Below are 20,033 nucleotides of genomic sequence, written 5' to 3'. Positions count from 1 at the left end.
GTGTCTTTTTTGGTAATTTTGTGTCTTTTTTTATCATTTTGTGGTCAATTTGTGCCTTTTTGGTCATTTTGTGTCTTTTTTGGTAATTTTGTGTCTTTTTTTGGTCATTTTATGTATTTTTTAAATAATTTTGTGGTCAATTTGTGCCTTTTTTAATCATCTTTTGGTAATTTTGTGTCTTTTTTTGGTCATTTTGTTTCTTTTTTTGGTCATTTTGTGTCTTTTTTGGTCATTTGTGTCTTTTATTGGTCATTTTGTGTCTTTTTTGGTCAATTTGTGTCTTTTTTTGGTCATTTTGTTTCTATTGGGTGATCTGAACTGTGCGTGTGAGATTGTGTTCAGTGAGCGGGGGTCGCGGACAACATGCATGTTAAATTGGGGGTCGCGACTCAAAAAGGTTGAGAACTACTGCTCTAATGTACCACATTGTAGTTTTAAATTGGTTTGTTTAAACCTATTTTAGCTTAATTAAAGTAAACACAGGGCTCTGCTATGCAATTACTGAGGCGTTGCATGGTTGCCTCTGTATACTTTGTATTGTGGAAATAAATACAAAAAAAAAAAAAAAGAAAAAAAAACGCCCAAATCAACAAAAGTGATCATTTTTATTGACCAAATGTTACAGCTCCACTGTTACATCCTACAAAATACAAACAAGTTTGTTCATACAAGCACTGCTTGTAATTGTCTACACAACCTATGGGTCTTGATGCAGACACTGATAAATGAATGACCCACTGACTATGGCAACACGGATCTTCACAAACTCACAACCTATGTACAGCTTCAACGCTCAGTTACAAAAAAATAAATAAAACATCAAAAGGCCTTTTTTTTCTAATGGTTACTAAGTTGACTGGGCTGCAATTCATATCCTATGCTGCCCTCTAGAGGCACAACCTCACTCTGATATTTACTGTTACTGTACTTCACCATCACAGATACGTTTTAATGCCGTAAGAGGAGGAAAAGGTCACAAACTTAGCCATGAAGTCATCAACATTCCTCAAACATTACTCTGCTTGACCCAGTCCATACGGTGAGTCTGTGCTGTTACACTGAAAACAGGCAACATACAGTACAGGCCAAAAGTTTGGACACACACCTTCTCATTCAATGCGTTTTCTTTATTTTCATGACTATTTACATTGTAGATTATCACTGAAGGCATCAAAACTATGAATGAACACATATGGAATTATGTACTTAACAAAAAAGTGTGAAATAACTGAAAACATGTCTTGTATTTTAGATTCCTCAAAGTAACCACCCTTTGCTTACTAGAATATAAGACGTTTTCAGTTATTTCACACTTTTTTGTTAAGTACATAATTCCACATGTGTTCATTAATAGTTTTGATGAATCTACAATGTAAATAGTCATGAAAATAAAGGAAACGCATTGAATGAGAAGGTGTGTCCAAAGTTTTGGCCTGTACTGTACAGTCGAAGTGCCCCGAGGCAAAGAAAAACAGATGCTGGCTCGTACTGAAAGCATCCCAGTAGATCACATTATTAGAAACAGTTTTCCAGAGACAAATACTGCAACCCGAGCCCTGGTGGGCAGCAGCAAATTTGATTTGGATTTAAATTAAATACATTGTTTTGACATCCAACAAATGTACGGACAGTATAAAAATGTGGAGGAACCATTTCATAAATAGTATCCAGTCATACATGAAAAACATCTAAACAATTTAATTCAGTTTTGCTTGATTTAAATATTTCAATGATAGCCACCTCACAAAAGGAAATTTACCATTTAGCCTATCGGATATATAACACATGCAAGAATTATTACAAAGTACAGCAAAGACCTTGATATGCAAACATTAAGATGTAAATAAAAACTGCACCGTGAGCTCCCTCTTGAAACTCTGATTGCTCATTCGTCTGAATACTGCGACTCCACCTGATGACTCTGTGATGATGTCATTCTAGATAACAGGAAATGATGGGACATGACATAAGGCCAACTTTTGAGTTGATAATCCTGAAACAGCTCACTAAATCTAAACTTTTGTTCCTGTACTTCTTGCATCCACACTCATACTAGTATTCCCATATTTAAAGCTGACCTGTTTGCATAATATATTAGCAAGAACTGAAACACTGCGGCTGTGACGTATGGCTTGAGGTTCTGTGGAAGGTGTGGAGGCATGTTCTGGGTAATAAAAAGGTGTTAAAAAAATATCTTTATATTGTGCTTCCAAGTATTACTAAGATTTACCTTCATCCTGAAGGACACATATCATTTCAGAACATAGACTACCTCCAGGTAATGCTTCATCAGCTCATCAGAATGACACCAAACTGCAACAAACAACACGATCACCACTGTGAAAAGGTTCCTTCGTCGCCAAAAATATTGTTAAACAGTAGATTTCAGTGTATATGGCTCCCATTGTTCTCTTGTGGTTACTTGGTGGAGTCAGGGTAGCGGGATGAAGCCCATGTCTGGTGCATCACCAAGAATCAAGGTGTTGCGGCTCAGCGACGGGGAGGGAGAAGCCAGGCGGAAGGCCGGGTTGATGGAGTGCAGAGAGTCTCTTCTTTTGCTGCTTCGGCTGAACGGAGGACAAGGAACGACCACGGGCTGGCGGGCGCGCTGCGGGGAGCAGCCGGCGGAGGGTGAAGGCTCCGTGGAAGGTGCTGGCGTGCTGGAGGTGTCCAGGCCCAGAGGGGAGGTCTTTGGGGCGCCAGGGGGGCACAGGTCATGGAGGTCAAAGGAGTGGACCACCCTCTCCAGCACGTCCTTGGTGCTCTGAGTGCACTGTGGGGGAGGAAAAAGATAGACGTCACAAAAATGATCCTCATCATTAGTTTGCGTTATGAGAGGCGGAGCAAAAACGGCAAAAACAGCACAAACAAGTATAAAAGATTCTGCAGTGTTATTTAAAATGATTAATTTAGAAGTCGTCAAGCACAGTGGAAGCGGTTATAGCACTGATGGAAGCGAGATTCAAATGGAGGAAGCATGGAAGAAGTGAGAAGTGAAGAAGTGAGTTAAGATGCAATGCAACACAAGTAATGATTGAACTATGTTTGGAGAAGCTGCTTCTTCCTTCTGGCTCTGATAAAAGGAGAAAGGGAGTTTATGCAGACGAGTATTTGCTTGCTTGCGCCACAATGCATGCACAGTAACAACCCAGACACGAGAAAAAAAACCTCTCTCTGCAGAGAGGACAAGAGGAAGTTCCTTTAGCCTCAAACACAAGCTCCATCCCATACTGAGTGAGCAAGCGAATGTTAATGAGAGGAGAATGAATGGTAGTGAAGCATGCACATTCACCAGTGAGGCAGTGCACCCATCTACACCAATCACAAGATCTGCCTCAACTGCGTTTATGCAAAAAAATATCTAAGAAAACTGGTAAGATGACAGTGATTTCGAACCTAAACACAAACTATGTTATGGAGAAAGAGAGAGTGAATGGCAGGTGAAGAGATACTGTGATTGGTTTAATGTTCAACCCTACTCTTACCATCAACCGTCTACATGCAGCAGTGCCCTTCAGGCTGTGCAGGACAAAGCAAAATCCTGACAGTTCTCCTCCTAGCAGGATGGAATGGATACAGTACAACACTGAGTGTCAGAGCTTTCATCTCGCAATGAAGTTACAGGTATATGAAACAAATGTTCATCATATATAAACCCATATGTTCCCCAACTTATACCAAGTGACACACAAAGAATAACCTCAGGAAATGTTCAAACATCTTAAAGGAACACTCCACCGTTTTTTCATATTAAAACATGTTATTCGGTCAAGTAAGACGAGTTGATACAGACCTCTTGCGTCTCAATGCGTGCACTCAATCGCCCTGGCGCGCGGCGCCACTTGGCTAGCACTTAGCTTAGCCCAGTTCATTCATTAGGCAGTAATATCATCACTCCTGACAAATCTTCTCCCCTCAGGAGTGATGATATTACTGCGCCGAGTCGAAGTGCTCCCAAGTGCTATTCCGCCATACATTATAGTTATCCTTTTTATCCGCTTAGAAAAGCGCCACGTTTTATTTTGTGTCGCCATACTTGGTCGTTTAACTACTCGTGTAGCTGTATTTAAATAGGGAAAACGTGGAGGAGTTTGGTCGCTTCTAACTGTCCATCTGTTTGGATCCTAATGAATGAACTGGGCTAAGCTAAGTGCTAGCCAAGTGGCGCCGCGCGCCAGGGCGATTGAGTGCACGCATTGAGACGCAAGAGGTCTGTATCAACTCGTCTTACTTGACCGAATAACATGTTTTAATATGAAAAAACGGTGGAGTGTTCCTTTAAAACTGCGTGAGTCAAAGTAAATTCAAAAAGACAAAAATCTTAAAATACAAAAACAATGTTTATTTAACACAAAATAAAAAGATGTACGTAAATATAGAGGAAGTTAGTAAGGATTTAAGAAAATAAAGCTAATAATATAAAAGACATTTGATAGGCTGACCATATTGAATGATAAATGTTTTCAAGACATGACGAAATGATCTGTGGTAAAGTGCTGTTAAATCAAATACAAAAAATCCAATGAGCCAAAAACATTTGCATGTTCAACGAAAAAGCAGTAATTAAGTCCTTTTTTTTGTGCATACACCATCACCAAAACATACAGGCCAACCCAGTGGTACAGTAACAAGGAGGTAGATACAGCAAAATGTTGAACTGAAAGTGTAAGCAAACACAAATACAAGTCACATATCGAAAAGGTGCAACAACGAATCCATTTACTGACGCACAAAGTCACTATAATATATCTGCAGCAGTCTGTACGGAAACCCTGAGAGGAAGTGAGAAAAATTATTCTGGTGATCAACTTTCTGATCTAAATCATTTCCTCTCCTGCTCATGATTTAAGAACAGATGGAAAAAAACAGATTTGCAAGGACAATTAGTTATAAAAACAATTTATCAGGATTATTTATATAAACGTTTATTTTTGTAATACTCTATTTGACCACAAGAGGCTGAAGTGCATCATTACCCCATGTTCTATATTGTTGCATAACATAGTAACACATTATGGGCCATTGTCAGCCCAGCAACCTGTGATTGCCGACATATTCAAGCAGGCGTGTGTGAAAAAAAAAGGACAAAAAATTGTCCCAGATCACAACAGTACTGCCTCTCAGGGCTTCTGACAGTCTGTCAGGGTGACTCAGCAACCCAACAAAAGGTTAAATTTCTGGCTGTAAAAGCCCACTTTCTTGCATTTTTAACTGCTCAATGATGCCAAACAGTTACAGCTGGTTTCCGAGACACAATGTTCTTAAGATCAAACAAATGACACAGCAGAATGAGCTCAGTATGCTGCATGGAGATTTCTCGGTAACACTTTACTTGAAGGTATCGTCATAATAGTGATATGATACTGTCATAACTGTGACATGACACAGTCATGAACGTGTCATAAACATTATGTCAATGTCATAAACGTTTATGACTGCTGTCATTAAGTGTCATTCGGTTTTTGTCATGACAAGTTGACATTCTTTGGGTTGTCTTGATTATGACAACTTCACATTAATCAATGTGACATTACCAGAAAATGTCTTAGTCATGGCAACTTGACATAAACACAAAAATAGATGCATATTTTGTTTATGTCAAGTTGCCATGAGAAATTTTCTGGTAATGTCACTTTGAGTAATTTCAAGTTGTCATAATAAGGACATCCCAAACAAATTTAATGTCAAGTTGTCATGACAAAAACCCAATGACACTTAATGACAGCAGTCATAAACGTTTATGACACTGACATAATGTTTGTGACACCTTCATGACTGTGTCATGTCACAGTTATGACAGTATCATGTCACTATTATGACGATACCTTCAAGTAAAGTGTTACTGATTTCTCTTTACTAGCTAGCTTAATCATTCCTACTGCGGATATTTGGCTTTCTATTGTGCATCAGTTCTGAGCCCTCGTGATGTTCTTTCAGTCTAGTGAGACTATCAAATAGGCCATTCACAATTAAAAACCCCATGCTCTGCTGTCTGTTTTCATAAGCAATACGTGTAAAATGAACAACTTTCACATTGAAGATTCAAAGTACTTCATGTGGGCAGCTCTACTTGAGGGACTGGAGCTGGAAGTCTGCAGGATGACGGAGTGGACACACAGAGTGGAGAAGGCACACAGGGCAGTCTAACTACAACACAGGAGCTATTATATGGGACAGGAGGGACCACAAGCTGGTTCATCCTACCATGTGTGCATCATTCTTGGCCGTGAAGGGAGGCAGATCTGTCTCAGAGGCCGAAGCAGCAGGGATCGCCTCGTCAAGAGGCAGGAAACCTCTTCTGTCGATCAGACTGGAGGACAGAGGACGCCGTCAGGACACTTTGACATGAACTGTGCATGTCTTTGTTACTGCTGCTATCAACATCATGAAGATTTTCACCTTCACTACTGGTCAAAAGTTTTAGAACACACCAACTTTTCCAGAATTTAATTGAAAATGATGCAGTTTAATGTCTCAGTGTACTCTGAAATTAATGCACATTTGCAACATTTAAAATTCTTGATTGAGCATGATAGTGTTTTGAAAGTAAAAAAAAAAAATCACATTTTATGTTGGACTAAAGGACTAAAAAAAAGTCACAAAATGACCAAAAAAAAGACACAAAATGACAAAAAAAGTCACCAAAAACACACAAAATGACAAAAAAAAAGACATGAAAAGAATTAAAAAATGGACAAAATAGCCCAAGACTCCATAGAGTTAAGTTTTTAACCCATTTCTTGTTCCCTGAAAAAAGGCATACTTGTAGAATTCTGAAATGTACATTATTTTTCAGTTTTGGTTAAGCTTACCTTTTTTTATTTACCTCTGGCAGTTCACCACTTACCTTTGTACCCTTTCAAGCTGTTCATTTGACTTGAACTGCTTGAATTTCAATAAAAAACTGGAAAAATTGGGGTGTTCTAAAACTTTTGACCGGTAGTGTATGTGTGAGTTACAAAGCCCCAGGTTAAGGACTGGGGACATCTTCACTTACCTTGGGGGCATGGGGCCACATAACGTCACACAGCAGTTGGTTATAATACTGTTATAACTGTACGGGTTCTCAGATTCCTCTGTACACCTTTTACTTGACCAGGAGCCCTTTATCTGCACGGGGAACACATAAAGTCAGCCGTCAGTCAGTCTGTGGATTAAGTCTATTTAATGATCTGATGAACTGAAGTGTATTCTGTAGGAGCACGAGCACTTACATCTTCATTTGTTGTGAGGTTGGAGGCTACTAAATATGTATGGAAGCCTGAGAGGCCCAGAATAGACCAGATGGAGAAGAAACAAATCACCAACTCCACCACAGTGCACAAGGAAGAGTTAAGGCATGATAACGTCACTATTACCAATGAACCAATCAACATCATACAACATCTAGGACAGATACTTCAGCTATGTTATTGTTATGGTATTGACATCAACCTGCCAAAAGGACTAAAGATGGAAATTAGCTGTTGGCTATAATCTTGCATATTTACATGTATATGTTCATTAATATGTATTGTCCCTGTTTTAAATAAATAAACTCAAAGCTATCTTTGGTGTCAACGACATGACTTATTAAAATAAACAGTTATTTAATTACAACCCTGATTTACAAAAGAGGGGTTTTGGAAAACAGGATATGGTGTTTACATGCTAAAACACGTAAACAGAGAGAGAGAGAGAGAGACAGACAGACAGACAGACAGACAGACAGACAGACAGACAGACAGACAGACAGACAGACAGACAGACAGACAGTGACATTGCTTACAACATTGGTTGTTTTGTTTTTATATTTTTATGTTTTGTTTTTATTTTTTATTTTCTTCTCTTTTTTTGCTGGGACAGTTAGATTGTATAAATTATATGTTGATTGTAATTCAATGATTGTAAATATTGCTTTCTTTTATTGTTATTAGTTTTTCTTTTCATTTAAAATGAATAACAGAATTATAATAATTTATTGTAAATATTGCTTTCCTTATCTTGTTATCTTTTTTTCTGATGCCTGCTTTGGCAATATACACATTGTTACGTCATGCCAATAAAGCCAATTGAATTGAATTGAATTGAATTGACATTGGATGAGCTCAGAGCAGACAAGAAGTTAGCAGTTGTCAAGTAGCATTATTATCAGTAAATGTATATTATATATTATATATATATTATATTGGCATTATTATCAGTAAATGTAGTGTTTAATATTTTCTTTGCTCTAGAATGCAGTAATCAGTAATATGATTATTATCTTATTATGTATACAGTGATATGAATAACCTAACTTCTTTGTGCTCATGTAAACACTATATCCTGAATATGATCATAACCGAGATAAGTCACATAAATCGGTTACTCATATGCATATAAAGACTCATTGTTGCAACTTTAAATATTGTATCTTTCTTATCTAACTTCCAGGCAGTTTGTTTTGAGATATTAAATCCATCACAGTGGATACATTGTTGCAAGTTATATATATTTCCGGCTAAAATGGCCATTGTGGCCTTTAAATCCTAATAGCCACAGAAGAGCCACAGAAGCTAAAAAAAACATCTTATCACATCATCTGCTCTGTTAGATAACTAGTAAGGAAATAAACTATGTATACTTTCTGAATTCAGAAAGACACACTCACACAGACAGCAACAAGATAGCATCATAATAATAATAATAACCAATCAGATCACTCTGTAGTCATACAGTTTATATTTATCAGGCCACTAACATCATCTCACGAGAACATGAGGCAGCAAACCTTATCTGCCTGAAAGCAGCTCTTAGCTGGATGCTAACTCTCTGATCCTATTAAGCATGGGCTTAGGCTGAGGAGCAGCGGGAAATGCCTTGTCAACAGTGTGACTCGTGGAATTTCCTGACACAATAGAACAACACATTTACAAAGATCTCATCTATCTAATCAACAGCATAATTATGTGAAAATGTGGTATATATAAAGGATATCTGGCAGGGCTCTCTTGAATGGCTTGAACAAGGCTTTTACCTTGTTGAGAACCTGGAGAGAATAAAGCACAACAGTAATCTTAAAGTGGTTCTTGATAACATGACAGGAACGTTAGAAAACGACTGAGTATTTTAATGCATTGTGGAAATACTTACGCAGGGTAATGTGGGTGACGACACAGCCAAATATGAATGATGTCAGAAAAGACAAAGAGATGATGAAGCTGTAGAAAAAGCGGTAATTGCGTTTGCCCACACAGTTCCCCACCCACGGGCAGTGGTGGTCAAATCGTTCTGAGGGGGGAAAACAGAATAAATAGAGATTGGTAGCATGTTTATAGTAGCTGTAAAGTTTAATAGTAGTAAGGCTTCATACCTAACACATTCTGCATTTAATTATTATAAAACACAATCACTCCTTAAACAAGACCGATACCTATTACAACTTTTATTGGCTAGTAGCAAAAAGGCAATAACCAGGAAATGGCTAAGCAAGGAGTGTCCAACAATTTCAGACTGGATAGGAATAGTTGAGCAAATCTATAATATGGAAATGTTAACATTTTCCCTGAGATGCAGTACTGAAAAAGGGGACCAATACTGGAAGAAATGGAGGGACTACATATATGAGAGGTGATTACATATTCTGTGTGGCAAAATCTTTTTATTTTATATTATTGTATTATTGTCCTCTGGGTCAGGAGTGTTTCTCCCCGAGTATAATTATGTATATATAAATTCCATTTCCGCTTGTTATGGGGTTCTTTTTTATTTTATTTTTTGTACTGGTGACCTAGAACAAAACCTGCCATTGTATTTTGCTGTATTTATGGATGACCCTGTCTGATGTACCTGTTCTGTGTGTATAATTATATGTTTGTGCTTTTTTTCACTGAAAAATCAATAAACAGAAAGTTAAAAAAAAAAAACACAATCACTCCTATCCTGGAATTGATGTGCCTTTTTTTTTCATAACTCATAAATGTATTATTTTTCTGTTCCAGTTATTTGTAACATAAGCCCACTATTCCATGTGTGTGGTGATCCATTGCCAGGTGCAGTTTCATAAAAAGAAAATAGTTCCCACATGAAACTGCTCACAAAAAGGGATGTGGATTACCTTGTAACCAGGTCATGATTTCTGGAAAGAGCTGTTGAGTTGTTAAAATGGTTTGATTTTTGTATGTGCCATCTAGTTCTATTATATTAGAAAGAAGTCAGACATATCTACGGCCGATATCTCCAACACCTAAAAACTCACACCAAAACGGTGACAGATTGACAGATAGCACTATGGGTGATTTCCGGTAGAACTGTCCCTTTAAAAGCAAATATAAAGAGTAAGTATATGAGTATAGCAACCACTAACAATACATATGGACTTGAAAAATGTGAACCTATTCTTTAAATGGATAGACCTTTCAGGCTGGCAAAAGGGGCTCCATGAAGTTCCAGGCTGCTCTGCCTTCCCAAATGATGATCTATTGCTTTTGAGGCATTATTATCTTTATGTCCAAGGGAATAATATCGTTTTATATTTGTATCTCTCTGATTTTGTTACATTACAGCATCACACATTCAAGACACAGAAAAGTGGATTGACGTAGGAAAGTGCGCTGCTTGAAACAAACTAATGGAAATCTGTCAGCCAGGTTTGTATGGTATGTTCCTCTTGGCAGTGATATTAAGTTGTTAAGTTTAATTAGTGCAGTTAAAAAAAAAAGTGGTAACTTCCTACCACATCCTTACCCACACAGTTGTCACACAGGCTGCAGTGGGAGGTCCGAGGAGGGCGGAACATTTTACAAGTGAAGCAGTATTTGAGCTTTACCACCTGCTGGTTGATGAGGATCTCCTTAGTTCGCGGAGGGGGGCGATACGTGGAAGATCCTGAGGTATCTTAAAATAGAGAAGTACAAGGGGAGACACTCTCTGAGACTTTCACATTTGAAGTTGACCCTATAAACACTCACAAGACATAATAAGGAATACATAAACACAAATACAGCTACGTCTGGCTCTTGTGCTCTTCAACCATGATGGAGAGTAAGCTGCTTAGGTCTTGGTAGGGAGTTCAACAACAAACACGTCCCTCTGAGATTCCCCATATGGCAAAGCTCTTTTACCCCATCTGTCCCGCAGCGGGTATGCAATACCAGGGTGTGCCTTACCTATCTGCTTCTCTATGTCTGCTGCTTCATCTGGGGTGGCCCTGGGTAAAATGCCTGGGTCTGTAAAGCTGGTTCTCAGCAGGGAGATGACCACGAACACAAAAAGCACCCCACCAATCACAGGTATAAAGACGGTCAGATGCTTCACCAGGAATGGGCAACTGTAATAGAAATAGATGAGTTTGTGCCAGTATACCCAGATCGAAAACACCCTTTAATCCCCAAGTGTACTGTCACGAAACACTGTATGATGCAAGAAATGAAGCATACATTTGCAACTTCCACATGCACATTAGAAACCGTCATACTGTTGAAATAATCGCCCAAGTCATTTTTTTGTCAAATTAGTTTTTTTGCCTAAATCATCTCCTCATGACGTCGGCCACCTATGGTAAAATCACCTACATCCTCAGTTGATCAAATCATGTGATTTTACCCCTTTAAGATAATGGCCTATGTCAAGTGTGTGACTTAAGGGGATTTATTATGCCTAAGTCAAAATAAAATGTGACTAAGGCATTTTTTTGAACATGCCTTTGTGACTTCAGCAAGATATGGTAACACTTTATTTTGAAAGTGTCTACATAAGAGTGACATGAGCGTGTCATAAACATAACATGGGATGTGTCATGAACATTAATGACACTTTGAAGTAACATTAATGCTCATGATACTTGTCATGTCATGTTTCTGACAGGCTTGAGTGACTCTCATGTAGACACCTTCAAAATAAAGTGTTACCATATCTTGCTTAAGGCATGTTCAAAAAATTGCATTTATTTCTCTTAAGTTACACAATTTACAGTGTTATTACTATGCCAATAACCATCTTTTGTTACATCCTTTGAGTAAAATTATCAATAAATGTCAAATGTTACACTTTTGGTGAAGTTTTTTGTGTTTCCTGCCATACCTATGAGTTAGGCGATTATTTTAACAAGGTGACGAAATGACATTTCCTGTTGCGTTCAGGGCTCACTGAAAATAAACATACAAAAGGACACTTCTAGTTACTCACTCGAATGCAAAGAAAAGGCCACACGTGACAACAATAAGGCCCAGTGTCAGAGGAAGGACACCGCTTTGTCTAGCCAGGATGATCCGACCATCGCAGAAAAACCTGTTCTTCCCTGGAAACACTTCCCATTTCCTCCTCGACCGCTGCACTCTCCTCTCGGTGTGGCTCTGTGTGGACGAAGGCGACACCGACAGCGCCCGCGGGTCGATCTGCTGGTACTCGCAGTTCTTCATCATGTAAACAGTACCGACACGGTCCGGAGGTAGCTGAAGGCACACAGAAAGCTCTCCTTTCTCACCGCGTTTTCTCGAGAGAATGAACCCTCAAGATTTAGTCATTGTACGTAGAAACTCTGCCTGTTCGGTTAGCGTTCCACCTGAAAGCTAACGCTAGCTAGCTAGCTAGCAAACCAATAAAGGCATTCTTCTCCGTAGCAGAGTTTCACGAGCTGAATCAACTTCCGGGTTGACTCAGGGTTAACTACCATCTTTGGTTGTTAATGTAAAGCCATTCGTGAATATCAGTACTCATTTGGTTATAATAAGTCGCCTTTATCAAAAACTACAACAGCATCAAACGGGCTTCAGCTCAAGCTTTGCGGCAGTTCACGTTTCCTTTTTTTTTCCTCTTACCGTCAGCCAATGTACGTCACGAGGTGGATGTTGACGTAAGCACGCAGGACTTACGCTGACTTGTAACAGCATAACACGTGAGGTGTGCACGATAATGATTGGTACTGTAGATCAGTGGCTGCAGGGTGATTATCTGTGTGGATTGACACATTATTTATACAGTCTATGACAGGCACAGCCAGCTCTAGGCGCTTTATCACATGGATTAACTCAAGCCCGTATAGAAAACATAAGCTAATTCATTGCAAACCAGTAAAACAACATAATATCCAATGGCGGTTCTAGACCAGTTTTACTGTGGGGGCCAAGCAGGGGCCAGTGTTTAATCAGCGGGGCACATTAAAAAACAGCAAAGATTATATTTAAGCATTCAAACCCTTTATTTTAGCTTATTTAAAAATCTCATTTAAGTATATTTGGAAGATACAAATACATAGATTGAAACAATGAGACTTAGCAACAATAATAACTATTTTTGTGCGACAATGACATTTCTCATTTATGTGCACAATTACTTTTTTTATTTTGAAAGTGCAGTATAGTGAGAATGATCTTTTTTATACATATATATACACAAGCTTTTATTGCACAATTAAACTATTATGCAATGTACACATGCTGGGTTCCTTTTGTGTACAATGAGATATTGTTTGAACAAAAAATAGATACAATTTTTTCCGTCGTTCATCGTTATAAATTGATCATTTTATTATTAATTTGACACAGGGGCCACAGCAGGGGCCACAGCAGGGGCCAAGGGCTTCTTCACAGGGGCAGTGGCCCCTGGAGGCCCCTGTGAAGAACCGCCACTGATAATATCGTCACCCTGTTAAAACTATTTTTAATTTTTTTTTTCAAGTTTTGCAGGAAACACAAAAAACTTCACCAAAAGTGTAACATATGAAATGTATTGATCATTTCACTCAAAAAGGATGTAACAAAAGGATGGCTATTGGCATAATAATAACACTGTATGTAAATTATGTAACTTCAGAGAAATAAATGACTTAGGCAAAATATTTGAACATGCCTTTGTGACTTAAGCGAGATATGGTAACACTTTATTTTGAAGGTGTCTACATAAGAGTCACTCAAGCCTGTCAGAAACATGACATGACAAGTATCATGAGCATTAATGTCACTTCAAAGTGTCATTAATGTTCATGACGCATCCCATGTCATGTTTATGACACGCTCATGTCACTCTTATGTAAACACCTTCAAAATAAAGTGTTACCATATCTTGCTCACAAAGGCATGTTCAAAAAATTGCCTAAGTCACATTTTATTTTGACTTAGGCATAATAAATCCACTTAGGTCACACACTTGACATAGGCCATTATCTTAAAGGGGTAAAATCACATGATCTGATCAACTGAGGATGTAGGTGATTTTACCATAGGTGGCCGGCGTCATGAGGAGATGATTTAGGCAAAAAAACACAATTTTGACAAAAAATGACTTAGACTATCATTTTAACAATGTGATGATATGTAACCTCTGGGCTGTAATTACAATTTGGTAGGGGCCAAAAAATAGAAAGAGCACCAGCTGCATGTGGTAGGGCACTAGTGCGTAGACAGTCTACAGAAGTCATCATTGTCATGAGGTCTATTCAGGATCGCCTATGGGATTTTTGCATTGGATTTTGGATCATTGCAGAAAACAAGCTCTGTGGCAAACACATGTTTCTGATGCTTATGCATTTTGTTCAGCAGGATAATCTTCACACATGAACACCACTTTTTTCACGTATGAAGTGTTGTATAGCTGACAGAAGTATAAAGCTGATAAAGCAAACTACTCCACTGTTGCATGACTTGAACGTCACTACTGTTATGCTTCTCCGACAAAAATTTGCTAATGTACACTACTGGTCAAAAGTTTTAGAACACACCAACTTTTCCTGAATTGAATTAAAAATGATGCAGTTTAATGTCTCAGTGTACTCTGAAATTAATGCACATTTGCAACATTTAAAATTCTTTATTGAGCATGATAGTGTTTTGAAAGTACAAAAAAAGATTCAAAATCACATTTTATGTTGGACTAAAGGACTAAAAAAGACACAAAAAGACAAAGAAAAGACACAAGAAGACAAAAAAAGACACCAAAAGACACAAATTACAAAAAAAAAGACACAAAATGACTTACAAAGACATGAAAATAATTCAAAAATTGACAAAATAGCCCAAGACTCCATAGAGTTAAGTTGTTAACCCACTTCTTGTTCCCTGAAAAAAGGCCTACTTGTATAATTCTGAAATGTACATTATTTTTTAGTTTTGGTTAACCTTACCTTTTTTTATTTACCTCTGGCAGTTCACCACTTACCTTTGTACCCTTTCAAGCTGTTCATTTGACTTGAACTGCTTGAATTTCAATAAAAAACTGGAAAAATTGGGGTGTTCTAAAACTTTTGACCGGTAGTGTATTTTATGTCATACAACAAAACACGAAGATCTCTTAAGCTTGTGTTAACCACAGACCCTATTTCAAGCATCCTAACTACAAACCCATTTAAAATCCTCATTGAGTTTGAGAAGACAGACCCCAGCGTGCTAAAACACTAACTTACTTCTGGGTTTAAGAACTCATTCCTGTGGTGTCCTATATATCACTGCATTTCTCAATTTTAAGGCCACCTTACAGTGCATTTTGTTTGCTTCACTAGAAGGGCTCCCTAGAGAAGTGATTCTCAAAGTGGGGTGGGCTTAGTTAAGATCTTATCAACAAACCTGTACCTTAAAAACATCTACAAATATGTTTAACCCTTTGATGCACAACATGGGTCAAAAATGACCCGCATTCTTTTCCCATTTTATTTATTGCTTGCTGTGTTTTTCTGTGCTCTATCTTTTGATATCAACTTATTTTATGATTGAATATTGTAAATATTTTTTACATATCTTGTTTTTGATAACAACAGATCATTATTTTCATTTTGCTTCTCATAATTTATGGAGAAAAAAAGTTTATGTATTATTACACAGCTAACTACTTGGCTAAGTAGCTTGCTAAGCTAACTACTTAGCCAAGAAGTTAGCTAAGTAGTTAGCTTAGCAAGCTACTTAGCTAAATACTTAGCCAAGAAGTTAGCTTAACAAGCTACTGAGCTAAAAAATGGATATGGCTCATTTTTCACCCATGTTGTGTATTAGAAGACTAGTGACAGAAAAAGGGATTTAATTCAAAAATGTATAAAGGAAAACATAAAAATTAGGATGTATGATGATCAAAAACAAACTAATTGAGGAAAACCTGGAATACTGAATGATTAATTATTGCAAAGATATAGAACATAAAAACTGTCGGGTCACTTTAGATCCATGTTGTGCATCAAAGGGTTAATATATGTCTGATAGCCTACATTTCTCACCTTTTTCGTAACATATAATTAAGACTTTAGAAACTGATGAACTTGATGATTATTATTACTGAATAATACATTTGATTATGACATTTACTAGTAAAATTAAGAGGAGACCCTTGCCCTTGTTACCATGTTGAGTACTTTTTCAAAAATTGTTGTGCAAGAAACTTATGAGTGGATAAGGGTTAGATTTGTTCCATCTGTTTAATTTTTGTTTGTCATAGGAAAGAATATGAAATGTTCTGGGTTTTGAGGATTGGATTAAGTAGTACACTTAATTGTTTCAAGACTAACAGCAACCTCTAGTGGTTTTAAAAACATGTCTACAAGCATCAGGTGATACTTAAGACTTGGACGCGTGTGTAGAGTAAAATAAAGGAAACCATGATGGAAGAGAAACATTGTTTTCATACATACACATAGGTTGTTAAGATTTATCACATTTAGTTCAATAATAAACTCAAGGGTGAACTTGCCAATGCAACTTTGGCAGCCAATGTTTAATGTTCCAACAAAACACAATAGCAGTTTTACATTAATGCCTCAAGAAAAAGGAATGATCTTAATTGAGGATCGTTTTACAGCAACAAAACCTTGTTTTTTTTCATTCACATCCCAAAATCCCAAAACATGCAGTGCAATATTAAATTAAAGAGTAAATAAAAATGTTTTGCTTCAGCAAAACTTTAGCAAGAAAAGTTTTTTTTCCCCAAGTACAACCCTAATCTTCCCAATATTTACAACTAAACAGCATTCAATAAAGTTTCAAAAGTATTGTACATTTGAGTTTGTTCTCAAACTGTTCCAAACACATTTAATGGAGATGTTCAAATCAAATTAGTTGGCTATTGCATAAAAAATGTACTATGTAAGTTATATGGAGGACTGGGCAAAAAATAATTATAAATTATTTAATCTATTATTTAACAATTACTGAAGTAATAGCAAAAATGCAATATGGATGATGTACTGCAAAAACAGCTGTGTGTCCTTGATGATTTAAAATAAACATATATTGCCCAGTCCTTCGTAGAAATACTGCCTTTAAAGCTCAGTAAATAGTCTTAAGTCATGTCCATGGCAAGGAGTTACAGTGTAGAGCCAGGCCCAGCACCCAGTAAGACAGGAAGTATCCCAGAATGCTCTGCGTGGTAGGAGAACAGGTTTTAAAGTGTGGCAGCAGTGCAATGATGGGGTTTTGAGGTGTGTGCTTGCATCCATTTCTGGAATGGCTCTGTAGCTGTACATTGGGGTTTGAGGTCTTCCTGCGATGGAGAAGTGGTTCATTGAGGAGGAGCAGGTGAGCACTTATCCAGAAGGGCACAGGAGACGAGGAGGCCATGAATCTGGTTAGAACCTAGAAATGTAAATTCAAAAAATGGGAATGAGTAAACGTCAACAGTTGTTCATCACACCCAGACCCATTAAAATGTCCCACAAAAAGGTGATTATAGGTGTCAGTGTGGTGGTATGTGGTTGTGTTTGTTTGATGTTGTTGTTTTTTGTTTGTTTGTTTGTTTGTTTTTGAGTTTTTTTCAACTCATTTACTGTAAAAAAAAGGAAAGAAAATAACTTAGGGAGTGAATTCCTGGCCTTGATGGCTCCCTGATTGAATGAAGGTATTCCTCCCTGTCTGTAATATTTGTTTGATAAATTTCAATAAAAAGTTCATTACAAAAAAAAAGGTGATTATATCATTTACTTACCTGCACATGCATACACAATGTTCCAAACACCAGAAGGACTGTTGAATGGACAACGTAAACAAACACTCTGGGGTTGAACATCCCCGGTATCGGTTTGTCAAGTCCTTTATTTGCACCCGTCTCCCAAAGTCCAAGTCTCAGGCACAGTTCTGGATTAGCTTGAAAATATGCATAAGCTGCCATTATGCCGAGGGTGGCCATCGGTAGAGCCAGAATGAAGTTTGGCATCTGCTTCAGCTCAAAGTAGCGAAGGAAGCCCACATCCCAGTAAACATCCTGGATGTGAGAATAAAGCAGGGGGAGAGGTCTCATGCACCAGAGGGGCGGTGGACCATTTTCATCTGGAACACGGTAGCCCCGTAGTTCAGCCAGCGACAGGAGAGCAGGAGGGATCCGCTCCAAGGAGACAGATGGTGTGCAAAACGTCCTATACCCATAGTACTGGAACGCACAGAAGGGGAGGGCAATAATTGCAGTTCCCAAGAGGGAGGTGAGCAGGAGACGGATGACAGCCCAGATGTATCGGAAGACTTTGCTGTGGCCTTTTGTTGTTGTGCGATATACACGAATCTGGGAAATAGCGTGCAGTGATGGAAGATACAGCAGAAATCCTATGTTAACAAGTCCGTTAGATCGCGCTGCAGTGGCTATGCTGAGAGCCAGGCAGGCCCTGAAGGTGAATCCTTTCTCCAGGAGGAACAGACCACCGAATGTGAGTGCAGCAAACAGGCTCTCTGAGTATCCAGCAGTCATGAAAACATTGGCAGGTGTGATGCAGTAGAGCAGGCTGGAGAGCAGAGCGAGACGCCTGTCCTGGAGAACCAGCCTGCTGAGAGCATACAAGGCGACCACACTCAACAGGAAGAGGGCAGTGTTCCCCAGAGCCACAGCCACCAGCAGACGCCCCCGCACGCTCAGCCAGCTGCTCAGGGGCCACAGCAGCGTCTCCGCCAGCCCTCGGAGGACCACGGGGAAGAGCGGGAAGAAAGCAAAGTTGTGCTCAAAGAGGTATCCTCTCTCAGCTATGAAAAGGAAGTGCTCGGCATCCCAGTGAGAGAGGCCACCCAATAGCCACTCCACTGCAGAGTCCAAGTACAGAGGCTCCTCTGTCCGTGGGGGCTTGAACGCATCAGCATCATGGTCAGGGATGATAGCATTGAAGACAGCCTGAGGAGAAATATTTAACTCTATTAAAACAAATACTGCATGGACAGTTTTGCTGTACAGTAAAATAAAACACACAGGTGTATAGTATTCCCCTGAGAACCAGCAAATAAGCTAAAACACAGAAACACAACTGCCAAGGTGACTTAAACATCAGGGGAAATGGGACATAATAGCAGATGAGAAAGCTAGACTAGCATATTTACAGATTCATAACATGATTTAAGCTTACCTGCAAAAACAGCGACAGCCCCCTGGTAACTGTGGCAAACTCCAGAACTGCTCTGACATCCATAGTCATTGATGTGACGGAGAAAATCTGTAAAAGCCGGTTCTGACAGGCCTGAGCATTGTCCCTGCTACGACACAGACACTGCTGGGTTCCTCATATTGTCTATAAAACATAGCGAGCTCGGGGGAAAACCCTCTCGATGAATGAGATACGGTAAGTTTCGCGTCATCATTTGTTTGACAAATATAAGAGAGGGCAGACACTCGTTTTATTAGACAGCTAGCCTTCGTCAAACAGCGTTTGTTTTCGCTCAGGTGCAATCTTTGTCCTCACATCCTCATCCTGCAGCAATTTCGAATGGCCCTTTTCACTTCCGGTGCGTCTCAACTTATTTCAAAATAAAAAAGTCCAGAGGAAGAGAAACGGAAACCCCCAGCGTAGTTTTCGCTACATCTACAGAAAAATAATTGTATTATTATTGTTAGTGTCGCAAAATATGATCTATATTACTATATACTTTTCTGTTATTGATTTAAGTTGTATAACATTGGATGAGCGTCGATATGATACATTGTAGCGTCGTGTCTCATGTCTTTTGGTCACCTGACAGACGAAAATATATTTTTTTTCTGTCCAGCAGGCGGCGCTCCACACTGTCTTACTGCCTGGTTCTTTCAAGTGGCCTAAGTATGTTATTCCCCATTCAAAACATGAGAACATTGTGTTTCCCTGTCTTTTTGGTCTCACAATTTGGCTTGGTTTTAATGTGAATACTTCC

The 20,033-nt window shown here is 38.6% G+C and overlaps 2 protein-coding genes across 2 annotated transcripts; both read right to left on the bottom strand.

The window, feature by feature from the left end:
* Positions 1–586: 586 nt before the first annotated feature.
* On the bottom strand, positions 587–12,764 carry zdhhc18a (zinc finger DHHC-type palmitoyltransferase 18a). The gene is made up of 9 exons (XM_059338390.1): positions 12,148–12,764; positions 11,130–11,290; positions 10,708–10,857; positions 9,115–9,252; positions 8,959–9,010; positions 7,215–7,317; positions 6,998–7,110; positions 6,205–6,310; positions 587–2,773 (listed from the first exon to the last, which is right to left on the bottom strand). The coding sequence occupies exons 1-9, from the start codon at positions 12,381–12,383 to the stop codon at positions 2,432–2,434; spliced, it is 1,401 nt and encodes a 466-aa protein (XP_059194373.1). The 5' UTR covers positions 12,384–12,764; the 3' UTR covers positions 587–2,431.
* Positions 12,765–16,620: 3,856 nt separating this feature from the next.
* On the bottom strand, positions 16,621–19,628 carry pigv (phosphatidylinositol glycan anchor biosynthesis, class V). Its single transcript, XM_059338387.1, has 3 exons — positions 19,256–19,628; positions 17,860–19,026; positions 16,621–17,510 (listed from the first exon to the last, which is right to left on the bottom strand). Exons 1-3 carry the CDS (start codon positions 19,322–19,324, stop codon positions 17,223–17,225), a joined length of 1,524 nt encoding a protein of 507 aa, XP_059194370.1. The 5' UTR covers positions 19,325–19,628; the 3' UTR covers positions 16,621–17,222.
* Between the last annotated feature and the right edge of the window lie 405 nt (positions 19,629–20,033).

This window comes from Centropristis striata, chromosome 8 (genome assembly GCF_030273125.1).
Source record: "Centropristis striata isolate RG_2023a ecotype Rhode Island chromosome 8, C.striata_1.0, whole genome shotgun sequence".
NCBI classification, from domain to species: domain Eukaryota; kingdom Metazoa; phylum Chordata; class Actinopteri; order Perciformes; family Serranidae; genus Centropristis; species Centropristis striata.
The sequence above is the reverse complement of the archived record's forward strand: the minus strand, read 5'-3'. Positions and strand labels throughout refer to the sequence as shown.

Excerpts from the sequence above, each read along its gene's own strand:
- zdhhc18a (XM_059338390.1), bottom strand. The coding sequence starts at position 12,383 with ATGATGAAGAACTGCGAGTACCAGCAGATCGACCCGCGGGCGCTGTCG. Across the intron at positions 10,858-11,129 it reads AGACATAGAGAAGCAGATAG|ATACCTCAGGATCTTCCACG; the intron begins GTAAGGCACACC and ends CTCTATTTTAAG. Across the intron at positions 6,311-6,997 it reads TGTGGCCCCATGCCCCCAAG|TCTGATCGACAGAAGAGGTT; the intron begins GTAAGTGAAGAT and ends TCTGTCCTCCAG.
- pigv (XM_059338387.1), bottom strand. The coding sequence starts at position 19,324 with ATGACTATGGATGTCAGAGCAGTTCTGGAGTTTGCCACAGTTACCAGG. Across the intron at positions 19,027-19,255 it reads GGCTGTCGCTGTTTTTGCAG|GCTGTCTTCAATGCTATCAT; the intron begins GTAAGCTTAAAT and ends ATTTCTCCTCAG. Across the intron at positions 17,511-17,859 it reads CATTGTGTATGCATGTGCAG|GTTCTAACCAGATTCATGGC; the intron begins GTAAGTAAATGA and ends TTACATTTCTAG.